The sequence below is a fragment of the Rhamphochromis sp. 'chilingali' genome, assembly GCF_963969265.1.
Source record: "Rhamphochromis sp. 'chilingali' genome assembly, chromosome: 16".
NCBI lineage: Eukaryota > Metazoa > Chordata > Actinopteri > Cichliformes > Cichlidae > Rhamphochromis > Rhamphochromis sp. 'chilingali'.
In genome coordinates, this window is record NC_137943.1 from 26,629,977 (window position 1) to 26,646,626 (window position 16,650).

At 39.5% G+C, this 16,650-nt stretch overlaps 1 protein-coding gene across 1 annotated transcript in view; it reads right to left on the minus strand.

Moving 5' to 3' along the window:
- The window catches only part of ak5 (adenylate kinase 5), a 104,581-nt gene that overhangs the window by 28,577 nt on the left and 59,354 nt on the right, over window positions 1-16,650 (minus strand). The window contains exons 9-10 of the mRNA XM_080906680.1: window positions 8,457-8,502; window positions 7,068-7,112 (exon numbers count right to left, since the gene is read on the minus strand). Coding sequence (XP_080762806.1) covers window positions 7,068-7,112; window positions 8,457-8,502 — 91 coding nt within the window. The remainder of the gene's footprint in view (window positions 1-7,067; window positions 7,113-8,456; window positions 8,503-16,650) is intronic.

Sequence of the window (16,650 nt, forward strand, 5' to 3'; positions counted from 1 at the left end):
GCGCTCACAGGAATGATCTATAGAATTTAAAGAGCACCAAAGAGGAAAAAAGTCAAGCTGCAAACTGAGGAGCTTTGAAAGTTGGGGGGGTGAGTAGTGCAGCGATGTATGTAGCATGTAGCTGGCAGATTCTTACCATCTATACAAGAAAAATTTGTATTTTAAAGGGACCCACTTCCAAAAATACTTGGCAGGTGATCAGATGAACCATTTGTCACAAGAAGGATTTTTAAGTCACAAGTTACCATGCAAGGCAGTTGGTGAGGCAAATCCACATTAAACTTGAAGGCAGCTTGGAGATTTTGCTAACTTACAGAAGGTGTATCTGTACCCAAATTTATTGGATTCTTTTACCTGTCGGCCAAGTTTGATGATAGTTTTTATTCAATCCTGTTGTCAAAGAGAGAGAGGAAAAAGAGTCTCCTCTTCTGACTTTTAATTAACAAAATGTAAGTGCCTTCATTAATGTTTAATTCTTAGCAGCATGTGCAGGTGGACAGGTTTAGCATCAATATAAACAAAAGGCCGAATTATACAGAAGACCAAAAGTTCAAACCTGACCTGATATGTACTCATAGAAAAGGACACCCATGTTTTCCACACAGACTCTTAACAGATGACATTGCATGTTGGATCAAAATCTGACAATGCTTTTCTACATTCATAATTCCATCACTTTTGATAACATCACCAACGCCACTGGCTGAAATGGAGCCCCAAACCATGACAGAGCCTCCACGTTGTTTTACAGATGGCTGTAGACACCCACTGCTGTACCTCTCTCTCCTCTGTACATACTGATGAGCACTTCAACCAATGAATCATCACTCCATCACACCTGTTGCCACTGATTTTTCAGTCCAGTTCTTGTGTCATCTGACACATCTCAGTCTTTTCTCTTTGTTTCACTTAAGAATGGCTTCTTGAAAGCCATGCTCCCACCAAGACCATATCTTTGAGGCTTCAGTGAACCTTAGATGGATCAACTTAAGGATCAGATAAATCTCTCAGGTTCTGTGTCTTTTAAAAAAAAATCTGAAGGACATGACTTTCAGATTCTGTTAATCTGCTGTCAGTTCTTTTTAGGCCTGCCATCGGTTCTTATTTCCTGGACTTGTCGAGTTTCCTCCGATTATTTTTATTTATTTATTTTTTTAAAGATCCACGGCACACTGTGCTGAGTTATGCCAAGTTTTCAGGTAAAAGCTCTTTGGGAATCACCTGGTTGGTGCAAAAATACTATTTTATGCCTGTCAAACTGTTATCTTTGTAATTTTTCAGCACTTGTTCATCCCTTCAGTTAGGTAGGATGATTCACTTCTTCAGTGATTTTATGAAACTGTGGCTCCTTGGAAGAAAATTATGAAGAAATGTGGAGCGGCTCTAGACTTATGCACAGCACTGTATATTTAGCTAATTTAGCTAATTAATAACACTAGTATTATACTATTATATAACTAATTTAGAACAAAGGAAACATGAGATGTGAAGCATAAATATGTCCAGCAAATGGCAGATATTGGAATTGGTGTAATTACAATTTTCCCCCATCTTATTTCTTAAATTACACATAATTTCTTAACTTCCAGCTCTATATTGTTATTCCTCGACTCCCTCTGATCCCCTTTTGGTGTACCGTCTCTTTAAGAAAACTTGGCTGCCTCTTGAAGTGACTTCATATGGGAAAAAAACAGAAACCGCCCAGCACTGTTAGCTTTTGGCCCAATGGGTTTACCTGTACATACACTAACCTCTATATTTAAGATTTTATCTATTGTCAAATGAGCATCCAACACTGCAGCACAGAATGTGAGTGAAATTAAGGAAAAGCTTGATATGCTCACTGTAAAGACACTCTGGTGCTGTCATCATGATTTCTGAGAATAGGGAGATAGCCTTTTTTTTTAGCCCCTAATAAGTCTGAGAGATAACCTGTATCTCCCCTGAAGCAGCAGCAGCTTCATTGAAGCTGGATGATAAAAGGAGGAGACAGGGATGGTGAAAGGCTACAACACTTTCATGTAGAACTGAGGAGTCATCAAGCTGCGTCACGCAGTCTTGAGTCAGTATTTTCAAAGTTGGAATGACATCTGACGGGGCAGGAAAGAAAACCTTTCGTCCCTGCAGTTGTTTCTTGAAGGGAAGTGCTGGACAACTTGGGTGTTTGAAAGCACTCTTTAAAAACCTACAACTGCTGAAAATACAGCAGAATAAATCGGTTAATATTATTAATGACAAAACATTATGGGGACCAATTAAAGTAATATGCAGCTCTATGATTTTCTTCTTCTCTTCTCTGTGGTAGCTTTGCATGATTTGACCATGTTAAATATGAGCATCCATGACTGTAGCAGCATTTAATGACAGAAAATAATTAAAAAAAACATTACAGACCATTTTAAAGTCATATAAGCATCTTAAGCTTGATGGTTTTCCGTTTAGGTTAATTAATTGAATGCCCCTAAGCCAGCGGTCCCCAACCTTTTTTGCACCACGGACCGGTTTATGCCCGACAATATTTTCACGGACCGGCCTTTAAGGTGTCGTGGATAAATACAACAAAATAAAACTAGTACCGGTACCGAAAAAAAGAAGATTTATTCATAACACACATGAAAAGACCCAGGAAAACCGAGTTAACGATAAAAACGATAACAAAATAACGCTGAAAACCGATAAAAACCCTGAAAACCACACATTTCATACCTGAGCCTCAACTCTCACGGCCCGGTACCAAACGACGAGGCCCGGGGGTTGGGGACTGCTGCCCTAAGCCTCTTAACAAAGAGCAGTTTGTTAAGAGGCTTAGTGGTTTTATGAAAATATACTTTATTTTTATTTATATAGTTTATTAACTCACTGACTGCCAGTCACACTAGATAAAAAATAGGATGGTGTTTGGTGGTGATGCTGGTTTCCCAATGATTGCACTAAATTTCTTTTCATTTGGCAACTGTTTGCAGTTGCAAATTAGAGGAACTAATTTCAGTTGCAAGGAGATTACAACTGTCCAACTCAGCAGAGCCGCTTCTAAAAAGACTGCAGATTCAGGGATCAGTTCCAACAACGTTATTCTATCAAGGTGTGGAAGAAGACCCAAACTGTCACCCTGTCACTAAGGCTCAAGCCTGCCATGAACTGGAACCTGCTGGAACACTGACATCACTCTCCACAATGAAGTAAGCTTTAAATTTCCATGAACTGAGAGAGGAATAAAGACGAGGCTTTCAAACCCACAGTAAGTAACAATGAATCTAACAAATGAAAGTGATCACTTGTACTGATGCTCTGATGCTTACAGAGTAATTCAGCATTTTTCAGCTCATTTTTCCAGCCCACATCTTACTGATGTGGTCCAGAAACAACTGGAAAAATAAATCTGAGTTTCTGTATTGCAGAAAAGTCTCCTGGAAAGGTTGACGGACGATTTCCCTCGCAGACAGTGCTGTTTTATTTTCATATCAGCGTGTTCTTTTTAAAAAAAAGAAAGTAAAAAACAAACAAAAAATGAAACATGTCAGCTTCCTTTCATACATACATGACGTGCTCATATTCATAAGGGTTCACAGAGCTCCTGCTACTTTGCTTGACACAACACTATGAGCAACCTGCCGGCAGAACAGTGGGTGGTAAAAGATATAAGAGCGATCAGACAAGAACGGTGAAGGTTTTATTCAACAGCTGCCAGCCAGAAGAAAGTTGTGAGGCTGTGTAAAATGTAAATACAAACAGAAGGCAGTGATTTGCAAATGATTTAAATTCTAGAATTCTTTAAAAATGAACTCTAGACCTAAAAAAAACAGCATTTCAAAGATCTTTTTCTTTCTTATAAAAAACTTGCTCATTTTGAACTTGTGATGATCATGAAAATGGGGAAAGGAGTCGACATGTCATAGGCTTCTGTAAGGGCCAATGCTGTGAAATACTTGCAGAATGTGGTTCAGCAATGTGCTAATAAAGAGAAGCAAATAATAGAAATAAGAAGGATGCAAAACAGACACTGTCTGAATGGCAGTAAACTAAAAACTGTATATATCGTTCAGCATTAATGATGCCTTCACGAATTTGTGACAGATGCTTCTGAACTGTGTTTATAGCACATCAGATGCTTTTTCTCTTCTTTTTGCTAGTGTGCTCCTCTTTAGATGATCAAGGCATAGACGCCATTAACTGTCCCTCAAGTTCTGTAGACATGAAGTATACAGACAACCTCTGGGATGTCAAGCATTGGTGCAAGGGACGCTGCCAAATAGTGCCACAGACTCTCCTCTGCCCCCGACCCCTCCCTGAGGTTTCTTCCTGTTAGCAAGCACTGTCGCCAAGTGCTTGCTCAAAGAGGGCCGTTTGATTGTTACCTCACAGGTAAAGACTGTGATTTGGTACTAAAAATATAACATAATTGAATTATGTGAGCTCTCAGGAGCTCACTGATCCGCTGATCCGGGTCTGTGAAAAGATCCTCCAGGATACCATCCACTGTCTCAACAGTCACATCCAAGAAGTGACAATGATCATAAAGGAAAACTAGAGAAAAATCAGTCATAAGGGCATCACAATCAATCACATTGCAATGTCCTGTTGACATTGCTCTGCAAAACCATTCACTTTTGGGGGTTGCCTTGTTGTTTAACTTGTTATCATGTTGACTTGCACCAAGACAGGCAGTCGTTTCTGTTTTCTAACTGGATAGATTGATATCCCTGATGTCTTACTGGCTTTATAGTGTGTCCATGCAGTCTGTCACAGAGTAATGACGGATGCTCATTTCATCTGCAATAATGTTACTTATTAACCTATTTAGTCTTTTGCTGTTCCTACTCCAGCTTTTGTTTGAGATATGCTGCTGGCATCAAATTAAAATGGCAAAAATACAAAAAAACAAACAAAAAACCCAATTACTCAGTTTTCAAATTTTCCCTTTTTTATTCTGTTTTTAAATACGTTAACTTCTGTTTTAATAAATTAGACTTTCTATTTTATTTTCCTGACAGCACAGTCGCAGATTGTTATAAATGGAGTGAAATCCTAAATGTTATCTTGATTGGCTGACCTCTCATTATACGGTATAAAATTTGTTCGGGAGACACATCTGAGTGTAGGTGACAGTTGTTGCATTTGTGGGTGACATTTTCCTCCAATTATCTGCTGCTGCTGTGAAAAAGCTTTTGGTCTGGCTCAGCGTCTGTTTTTCAAATCCTCCAACAAACTGGTGTTCATTCAGATCAGTCTGGATTTGTCCTGAGAGTCCATGAAAAGGGATTTTAGCACTGATATATGGGTGTGATAGAGAGCGCACACACACATACACACTCAGACTACTGATTAAATAACCTTTTGGTGACCGTATCTTTAGTGTTTTTCCACGGTAGCAGGGTTGACGGTGGTTAATGGAGGGTCTGTATGTCCCAGATCTCTAATTAACCTGCACGTCTGTCGTGTCTTCAATTAGCAGACTGAGCCACAGTGCCTCACTGTACTGTCATGGCATACTAATTGATCACAAAAAACTGAAAACCTCTTCCTCTAGGGGCTGGAAGCAACACTGAGCACAAATTGGAAACAGCAATGATGCATTTTTCTATTTTGTGACAAATATTACTTAGATGGCGTATATATTTGCACACGAGATTGATCTGAGAGCTGCCTTTAGAGTCACAATGCAGATTCAAGTTAATAAAAAAATACTGACAAAGATATTGGTTGTTCCACATGGAGGAGATTGGCAACTTATAAGCACCATTTCCACTGATTAATGTGATCGTTTTTACTTGTATTAACATTATCTGAATCCGTTAATTGATTAAAAACATGGTTAACAGCATCCAGCAGATATATTGTCTTTGACACGGATAATATTGGGTTTATATACCTCGTGGTTATAAACCAGATTAAAAAAGAAAAACAGTGAATCCCTACATTTGACAAGCTTAACCTAGTTAATTTTAACCAATTTGTACAGATAATTATTCTGTTTGGTGACAAAGTGATATAAACTTCTCTTAGATCTAGTCTATCATGGAAAATAAAATAGTAGAAAAGAAAAATAATGCATGCACTACTTTTTAAAAATGAAATCCATGTAATGCTGCAGAGAGCAGATGAACAGCACACGGAGTCCGGCACAATAAAAAATGTTTACATAGCACCAAATCACGACAACACGGGCCTTAAAACACTTTAAATTGTAAGATGATGAAGGCATGGACAACGTTATGCTGCCTGTAAAATCATTTAGCATGACCGGTTTGGTGGTGGGTCACCAGAGCGTACAGGGCGCAGAGGGTAATTAACACCACACAAAAAATAATTTCAGCAAAATAGACGAACCTGCTACATCATGTTTTTTTTGCAGTGTTATTTTGGTAATTCATCCCATTGTGTGTCTCCTGTGTTTTAACTTCTCTTTGTCGTCCTTCTGATTTCCTGATTGTTTCCAAATATGTGTCATTCTTCAATCATATCTAATCTTGTTCACTTTTCTTTTCCCCCTGTTTGTTTCCAGCGTGTCAGCATCTCCCTTTCTGGGCTTCTCGTGCCCCTTTAGATTCTTGGTTTGTTTGTTTTTTCCCCCTTTTTTGTATTTCATGTGCTTTCTGGAGCCAGTTAATGCCTGCTTTTCATTATTTAAACCTGCCTGTCAGTCCTGGATCTGGGTCTTCTCACAATCTGAGAAAATGGCCCCAAGAGTGCAATTATATGCAAATCAGTAACGTTAGACTTCGTGCTTACCGTCATCATAATTTCTCTGAAAGGAGGACTTATTTAGGCTATGTGTGCCTAATAAATTGCTAAATGTCAAACCGCTGTTGAACTCTAAGTACTGTAGACACGCATCAGTTTAAATGGGTTGTTTTCTACTGACAGACACAAGTAAGATGAAGATATCTGTCACTTCCTCCCTAGTCTGACTTGTGTGTGTGTGTGTGTGTGTGTGTGTGTGTGTGTGTGTGTGTGTGTGTGTGTGTGTGTGTGTGTGTGTGAGAGAGAGTAAATTATTAACTAGCAGCTTGATGAGCAATCAGCAGCTGCTCTCTATCACCGTGCGTGCCCATGTTGTCAGCTCTTACCCATCATGAAGATGACCTTTGGTTTCTTCTGTTCTGTAGAATAACCTGTCAGAGGGAATAAAATCACAGTTTAACATGTGGTTCAGAACCACACACCCATATACTTGTGTCTCTAAGGCCCATTTTCTGTCCTCCTAACCTGACCTTGATCATCACAAGTAAACCTCAACACCTTTTTTTTAGGCTTAATTAAAAGTGTCCATAAATATAAAACATGCAATACAGCCGCAGTAATAACAAAACATGTAATGGCACAGTTTATTTAGCTGACGACATCTCCCTCCTGTTGTCTGTTCATCCCCTAAGGGGACTAATTCACGAGGAGAGGAATCGAGCATGTGCAATAGGGGTGAGACTCCCTTTGTGTGTGGCCGATTCGTCTCCTGTGTTTTTCCTCCTTTTGTGATTGGCTGATGGTGTGTGTTCTGTTGTTACACCCTACCACAGAATTTTAATTAAGCATATATTTGCAGTTTCCCCATGCATTACCCCGGATGCTAAGTAGGAAAGGTTTTGTGAGCAATACTTGTGCACAGAGCTAAAGCGATAAGCATTTGACTTGTGCGTTTTAATATTTCCTGTTTAGTTTTCCGAGGAAAAACATTTTGTAAACAGCGGCAGTTTGTTTACATGAAACAGAAGCTGTAACCTTCTAACTTTATCACGCAGTAAATACAGGTGTGCTCAGACACACTGCTTTTGCACAGTTGATCAACTTTATGATTTTGGCAATTGCAATGACATCATCAACCTCCTCTTATTCCTTCCTGTCCTTTCCTCTTGCTGTATCTGAAAAGCCCCCCCCCCCCCTTTGCCTTTGGCCAGCAGTTCCACCCTGTTTGAAAACAGCACAGGGGGTGGTCGTCCTTAACCCAGTGCCCGAATGATCCGTTACAGAAGTCACATTCCTGATGAGCTGCATGCTTGATTTGGCAAAGATTCCCATCCTGACGCAACCCTCCTCATTTATCATGAGTACACTGGCACACGGTTTCCCCATGGCTGGGTTGGTAGCAAGAATCATACCAGTAACATAATAATGAAAACAGTTTGTACTGTTGGATAATGAGATAAACATCAGGTCTAAGTGGCGACAGTGAATCAACAGATGAGCCTCCCCTCGTATTACACAATCAATACTGTTGATGCAGAACAGTGCTGACACACACACACACACACACACACACACATACACGGCTGCAGGGAGCGGTTCATTGTGGTGAAAAATGGTTACATGACACTTGGCATTTACTGAGATGAAACATTTTGTGATGAAATGCTAGACTGAGTCGACTGCAGGCAAAAGGGACTATGGTGGAAAAGTAGGAAGAGTGTTACTTTGCTCCTTTTTAAACTGAAAATCAAATAGCAGTTATTTCCTCAACTCACTTTCTGTGTTTCCTTCGGCGTATCCGATTTCTTCCTCCTCTTCAACCTGGAAGAAAGTGAGAAATAAAGGTCTTTAGGTTTTATTTATGTTCATATTTTTCCAAAATATGTTTCAAATACTGTGTTTGTGCAGCTCCACATGCTTTCCACATATGCCCCAGTGTATTTGTTTATAAACAGATACACCCATAATTAATAGTAATAGCTACTTTCAAAAACAATCTAAGAAGGTGAGAAGTAGTTTAGAAAATTCCATCAAATAATGAGTTTTAATAAGCACATTTGAAAGAGGATAGTGAATTTCCACAGCTGTGAGACTTGGATAGCATTAAACAAGCTACTACAATCATCCAGACTTCTGGTTTCAGGTTTTCGGCCCTGCCTGCACAAGGTTACTTTCGATCAACCGCAGGAGAATTGGTGCGATATTGGCTGCCAAAGTTTCTCTGGTAGTTCACCTCAAAGGTAATGGGTTAGGCTGAGGTGAGGGCTGCGTGAAGGCCAGACATCATGCTCAAAAACAACTTGTTAATAGCTCCAGGTTTGTACACAAGGGAATTGTCATGCTGAAAGATTGAATCCTGTAGAAGCAAGGCCAAAAACACAGGTTGTCCATATACCGCTGGTCATGCCCACAGCATTCGACAAAAGAACACAGAAAAAGGCTTCTTCTTCTTCTTTGTGTGAACTGCTTGTCAGATGGTGATTCTGGAAATCACTCCTACCTCGACATATTTCTGATGTCCTATTAGGGGTGTCTGTGTTTGACTGTTCAGCAACTTCCTGAAACTGACAACCTGATGTTAACAGCAATTTTGTGGCATGATTGAAAGCACTGTGAGGGAGAGCGAGGTCTCAAGGTTTGTGCTTTCCCTTTTTTTTTTTGTTGTACAACTATTGGCGCTGTTCATGAGCAACAACATAGAGATGCTGCCTGAAAGTATAGACTGTTTTCCCCTATTTTAAACAGGTACCCAGGATGTTGTATTGGCTGTTCAGATTGGGTATAAACATATTTGATTTGCAACACTGTAGCTCAGACAGACTGTAAACCATCTTCTAGAAGAGATAAAGTATGTATTTGAAAAAGAGATTGGGCTGAGTGTCCCTACAGAGCAATCACATGGTGCTAGCCTTGAGGAAATGTCTCTCAGTAAACTGTGATGGCAGAGCAACGACCTCACGGCAAATTGAGCTCTAAAGCTGGCTAGAAAACTTTGTCACTTTAAGTGGATGCAAACTGCTTCAGCCTGTTAAAAATAATAAACTAAAATAAAAAAAATCCCAAGTGTCATTTGTGCAGATTTTCCTTTTCATTACTATGCTCCTCAGCTTCAGCCATCTGGATCACTCTGGCATGCATTACCTACTAATTACTCAAGTGCTACCATTATAATGTGTTTAATTCTTATGATTTAACAGTCCGATGAAGGCAGAAGCAGACAGGAACATTAAGACCTGAATAGGTGATGAGAAAAATGGATAAAATGAATACTCGAACACAGGTGACAGTATCGCAGGTGTGATACTTCTGGTATAAGAGCAGGGACCCTTTTAGACATTAATTTGAAAGTATAAGGAATGGAGATACACTGAGGTCATTATTCATTATTTTAGGACTGTTTGAGGGGCTGACACTCCACTGAAACTGCTCTTTTCAGTCTCTGTGATCATCTTGTAATGGGATCTGATGCAGGGAATTGTTCTGTGCTCATTTTGCTTGACCTCAGTGCGGCCTTTGATACCGTTGACCACAATATTTTACTTAATAGGCTAAAAGTTTTGGCTGGATCAGCACTAGACTGATTTTCCTCCTATTTATCTGAAAGGACTTCTTCTTCTAGGGTGAGAAACTTCTCCTGCTACACTGCTTGTTTAACCTTTGGGTTCCACAAGGTTCATTCCTGGGTCCCCTGTTGTTCTCTTTCATCATTCAGTCTTTTTCTGGCATTTCTTATCATTTCCATGCTGATGACATTCAGCTGGTCATGTCCCACCAGCTGGATTGACTGTCCACCCTGATTGTTCATCCCGGATTAGTGATTGGCTCTCCAATAATTGCCTTGTTTTAAACTGTGACAAAACTGAGGCCATTTTCAGTTGTGAGCTGTAGTCTTCTCCTCTGAACTAGAGAAAAATGCTCATGCGTTAGTATGATTACACCTGAGTTATTGTAATGCCTTTTATACTGGCTTAGACAAATCATCTCTGTCACACTTCTAAGCGATACAAAATGCTGGTGCCAGACTCCTACACACTTCAGCAAGCAAGCTTGCATAAGACTGATTTTATTCTCTTTACATTGGCTCCCAGTTGATTTTGGAATTCATTTTTAAATTCTCACACTTGCATCATGCAGAGCAGTAAATGGACATGCTCCGGACTACTTATCTCAGCTTCTTGTGAAATGCACTGTTGCTCACTGTCTAAGGTCTTTTGGTTATCCCTTGTATAAGACTAAAGCTAAGGAAGAGCCTAGCACTAAGGCTCCAGATCAGTCTACCATTCCAGCTCAGATCAGCTGAGTCTTTGGAGTCTTAAAAAAACCCTTTTCCTTCTGCTTGCATTCTTTTTTTTTTTTTAATCTATGTTTTTAATTATTTTTACTCTGTTTTAACATGGGTCACTTTTGATATTGTGTTGTAACTGTTGTTCAGCCCTTTGTGACTTTTATGTATGCGAAAAGTGCTATTTAAATAAATGTTCATTAGTTCATTAAATATTATCAGCAATTACTACAGGTTGAGATGAAGAAATTCAAATGAATAATTTCAAAAGGACACAGAAAACTGTAAGTCAGTCAAGCACCTGCTTGTAGGAGTGTAAAGAAAAAAACAAACATGAGCTCCTCACTAGTGTTTTGTTGGCAGTAGAAACTATTCAAGTCTTGACTCAACACATTTTAAAAAAAAAGACAATTGTCTCTAGTCTAAACAATACATTATATGCTTAATCACCTCCATACTTTTCTTCAGTTCCCACCAAAAGGCATGTGAGAAAACTGAGCCTCCAACCTCACATTTGAGAGAAAAACATTGAAAGTGAACCTAAATACTGTGTGAACTCTCTGTTAGCCAGCAAATAACTTGTCTAACAGGTGTATCACAGATCCTTAGTCAAAAATGTTACAAAAATGAATGGCTTGTTATCAGGCCTTTGCCAAACATGATGGCATGCTGAAGAGGTAATCAAACCATTTGATTCAGCTGTGTTGGAGTAGGGATGCATCTAAAAGCTGCAGGATAGTAGCTCTCGAGGACCGGGATTGGGCAGCCCTGCCCTAAGGTGAACTGCTAAAGTCTCAGTTGTTACCTGGATTTCATGTGAAACATACTGTATTGTTCAATTCTTAGAGAAGTAAAGTAAGATGAGTTGTTCTTGTGTTTTATGGAGCAGTTTGCAGTGCGGAGAGTCGTAGAGAGATCGGGCTGCCTGCCAGGAAACACATCAGAAAGCAGCTAAACATCAACTGCAGACTGTTGACTAAAGGAAGGATGACTTCTCTTTATGTTTCCATCTATTACTGGTTCTTGACTTCACATTGCTCTGTCGCCTGGTTATGATTTATACGTTTGGCTTTTTGCGGCGAGGTCAATGTGAAGCTGAAATTGGAGAAGAGCAGAGATGTGACGTAAAGTGAAGGAGAGCACTGTTCCTGTTAAATAAATGCCGTCAGTGTGGGGGAGTGCTGGGTGCCAACGACAAGCCAGCTTGGCATGTGGGTACACCAACTGGTCTGATGACTCAGAGAGAAACACATGCACAGCGAGCATTGAGTCCACGTGATGGAGATGAAACATGCAGGTAACCACACACGAGCCGCTGTAAAATCCACCAACAACAACAAGACAACATTTTTTTTTAAATTCTCATGATGTGAAGACTGTATGTTATTGCTAGATGTCACAAACACATACTCCTACACAAACATCTCAAAACCTAAAGCTTGTGTCTGTATGAGCAGCTCTATGAGAATCTTCACTGTGCACTACCAAATATAACTGTCAACCGATGTTGGAAAGGCATCCGGCTTTTTCTTAGATCCCTATAAATGAGGCAAAAACTAATATAAAACATCCATCTGAGTGTGGGACGTATGGAAAATTCATGGTGTCCCTCAGCAACAACCTTTTATTATTTGTGTATAAAATATGTCTGTAAATTATACTTTATGCTAGGGCTGTTCATATAACGATATAGATTGGATAACGACATAAAAACGTCTATCGTTTCATTTTACGCTATCGTTTGTTTCGTGGTGTCGCAAAATAAACTGTTTACGGCAATATTTTTTCATCGTTTTGATGGTCACTGTAGTGGCTATATTAATTTCTTAAAGTTCTCTCTTTCTCTTATATTTAATGTAACCACACTACAGACGGACAAGTGCCTGTTTTTATGAATTGTCGTTAGCAACAACGACGGTAACAGCATCGCGTGTCCGCTTGTTTATGTTCCACACAAACCTTTCACAATAAAGCTCAAGATCCTGTTGAGACTTTTCAAAATAAACTGAGTCACGTGAAAGAGCAGATTAATTACGGATGAGAATTAAAAAAGAGCCGCCAGGTGCTAAAAAATAAACCTTAGACTCAAACGTTAGAATAGGCTTTTCCCCGCAGCACGCCGTGTAATAAATACTCACAAAGAAAACGGCGGCCCTTACAACTTATGTCTAAAAATGTCTCGTTTCATGCATCGGTTAAAACACTCGACTCCAGCTGGAAAGACTTCCCGCAAGTCGAGCTGCCCGAGATTCACAGAATTTACAGAAAATGTTACATTTTTGTGATTTATATCGTTCTTGAGATTTTGGTCATATCGCACAGCCCTACTTTATGTCATGACAAAGTACAGCAGAGGCTGGTCACGAGATTTGGTCATGAAACAAAGTTGGGGACAAATTTATATTTTGATCTATTGATGCCACACGTGGAAAGTTAAGAAATGAATAGATACAGTCATGTAATAAAGTTTTCACAGTACAGCATTGCTGATTCCGCAGGGTATAAGAAGAGTATAAGAAGCAACTGGGTGCTGCTAGCCAAATTACCAGCCTGTGTGAGCAGCTCTGTGAAAGCAGTTTGGTCAGACTGTGCAATGCTCGAGAATACTTTGGAAAAAAAAAACTGAACAATTATGGCTTGTTTGGAAGAGTTTCAAGGAGAAGGCCTCTCTTTTCTAAAATGAACATGGAAGCATGGCTTAGGTTCACAAAGTTGCACAAACTTTGTACAAACCACCAAACAAACCACAAGACCTCTGGAACAATGCCCTCCGGATGGAACATTCTATTTGTGAAGATAACTAAACAAAGCATAACAGCAAATACGTAATACTAACTGTCCAGCAAGGTCGTGAAGGGATGATGATTTGGGCTTATTTTGTGCACCTTGGAGTCACTGAGTCCACCATGAACTCTTCTGTATACCAAAGTATTCTAGAGTCAGAGCATTCTGAGCCATCTGTCTGACAGATAAAGCCTGGCTAAAGTTTAGGGAAAGTGCAACAGGACAATGATTCCAAGCACAGCAAAAATAAGGTTTTGCAATGGTCCAGTTAACTGAAATGGTGAAGCAGGACCTTAAGAGAGCTGTGCATAAATAAATGCTCTCAAACCTCAACAAACTGAAGCAACATTGTAAAGAAGAGTGGGTCAACACTCTTCCACAACCATGTGAGAAACTGATAGTTACACAGGAAATGATTACTTTGAGTTAATGATACTAAAGGTGGAGCAACAAGCAACTGAATTATGGGGTACTCTTTTTTTACATGATGGCAGACAGACATGCTGATAGATGGATAGATACGTAGGTAGGTAGATGGATGAAACCAAACAAAAAAGTGAGAAACTACAATATTGAAGTGACAGTCTAAGTTTATCACTAACAAGACCTGTCCCTGTTAGAGGATGTGTGCAATGCTTACTAGGTGAGGTAAGTTAAGGTGCAGGTAGTCTGAAGGGTTGCTACCATACAGACAAATAATACAAGAAGCAATCATATAGATCATCATCTGGATAGATATAGATCATACAGATAGAGAAATGTTCCTCTATGGAGCAATATCTATATAGAAACTGTCATAAGATTTTACACAAAACCAGATTAAGAAAAAATTGCTACTGCAACCAGCATCAAGAGACTTGGTGCTGGTTTGTAGAGAGTCATGGCAACAAGTCATTGTCTCTGTCTCCTTTCCCCTTCTGTGATGTGGGCTATGTGGTCCAGAGGACAAAAGATCTCCTCAGTATCTCAGTGGTGCAGGACAGCAGCTGCAGTCTGTTAATGATACACCGTGCTGGGGATGCTGGTTGTTGCCTGTGATGGACAACGGTTTATTGCAAATTTGTGCAAATTCCATGCCCACCATGGTGCCTGCTCTCTTAACGGCCTATCTATTCACATACCATCCCCATTCTTAATGTTGCCTCCGCAGCAAACCGCTGTGTTGAGGAGAACACCGGAAACTCCTGACTGGAAGCTGGAGTTTACCGCCGATGTTTATTGACCCAGTACAGCCTGCTCTGCCGCTTCCAAAGTGGCATCCGGGCTGACATCATCACGTCTAGATGCGACCCCACCAGTGGGGCTCAAAATCCCTCAGACGAAACAGGATGATGACTTTGTTAGCAGCAGCGGAGGATGCCTCTCCATCCATCTTCATTTCTAAAACCAATTCCCTCACATGAGACTCTCTTCATGAGTCATCTGTATAATCTAATTAAACTGTGGCTGTCATCTCAGCTTTTCAAACCACAGGACCACAATACTGAACTGTCATGTTGATTAACAGATACGATCACATCGACTGAGGAATGATTGTCCTGCGCATAATAATGATGAAAGCAAAAGACGCCATTACACACATTTCACCTTTAAAGAAACCAACAGTCACCGCAGTAATCTCCTCTAGTTCCCTGCAGGGATCGAGCTCCGTTAGATCATGTTAGAAGTGTTCTTGTTACTTTTGTTGTGTAATTAACAACTGAGGTGAAAAAAACATCCAATGCTCTTTTTAAATTAGTAGTGCTCTTGTCAAACTTTTCTCATTTGCAACAAGCTGAAAAGTTTTGATCGTTGTAACGATGCACACGTCTGCAAGAGGTTACCAATTTAAAAAGCGGGTCCTACTGTATAATGAACCATGTTGCTTCAGTACACGATATTCCATATTTGTGCATGTCAAGTCTATTCTTTTAAATGTTTTTGGCCTTTATCAGCTAAAACTATAATAGATAGGAAAAAAATCAATACATTGCTAAATATGAAAGTCTGTCAAGACATCTCTAACCTGGAGATAGCTGTGTTTGCAACATAGCAAATATGCAGATGAACAGTGGAGACTTTGTGGTTAAGGCTGCTGAGTAAGTTGAAATGTTTTGTGTTTTCATTTTTTGGCTCTTGAAACTGTAACTGTTTCCTCCAAGCTGACTACGTCGGCTGTAAGCTTCAAACTTTTCAAAGCAGATTTTCCAACATGTTACGATCAAAAAATGTTCTTTTTCTGGACAGTACCCATTTAATGTCACTGACTACATTTCTAAAAATCCCCTGAAAGGAAATTCTTTTCTGAAATACTTGCATTCTCCTCCGATTCATGTGAGCAGATGCATTTTTGTTTATTTTCTGGATTAACAGGATTAAAGGCTTGCTTTGAGTTTCATGCCTGTCTTGTGCATCCTGCCTTTGTATCTGGTCAAATTAATCGACCATTCACACAGCAGAATATGACAAAAGGAAACATTCACAGCAGTTAGAGGATTTCTCTGCATTTTTCACCAGTTTAAATAGTTTGATATAAAAGTAATCACATTTAATAAGTTGCATTACGTACTTTTAATTACGATGTAATTAAAAGTATAGCATTACTTATTACTGTTTACCAGGGTAACTACTAATCCATATCACTCAAAGCACAACCATGGCTAGTAGTCTACAGAGACACATCTAATACAAAGGTTACTGTGATGAAGCACAAAGATGTCCCACTATAACCCCTTCTTCCCTTCTCATTTTGCTGTTTGCTTTTTGTTTTTCTGTTGTTATTTCTCCTAAAAATGATAGAAATAATATTTAGATTATTTAGATGTGCCAGTAACCAAGAGGGATTAAGAACCTCAAACCAAAAATTAGTACCTTAGAAAATATACCTGTACAGTAGGTGTCCCTCCATCATGAATAAATTAGAG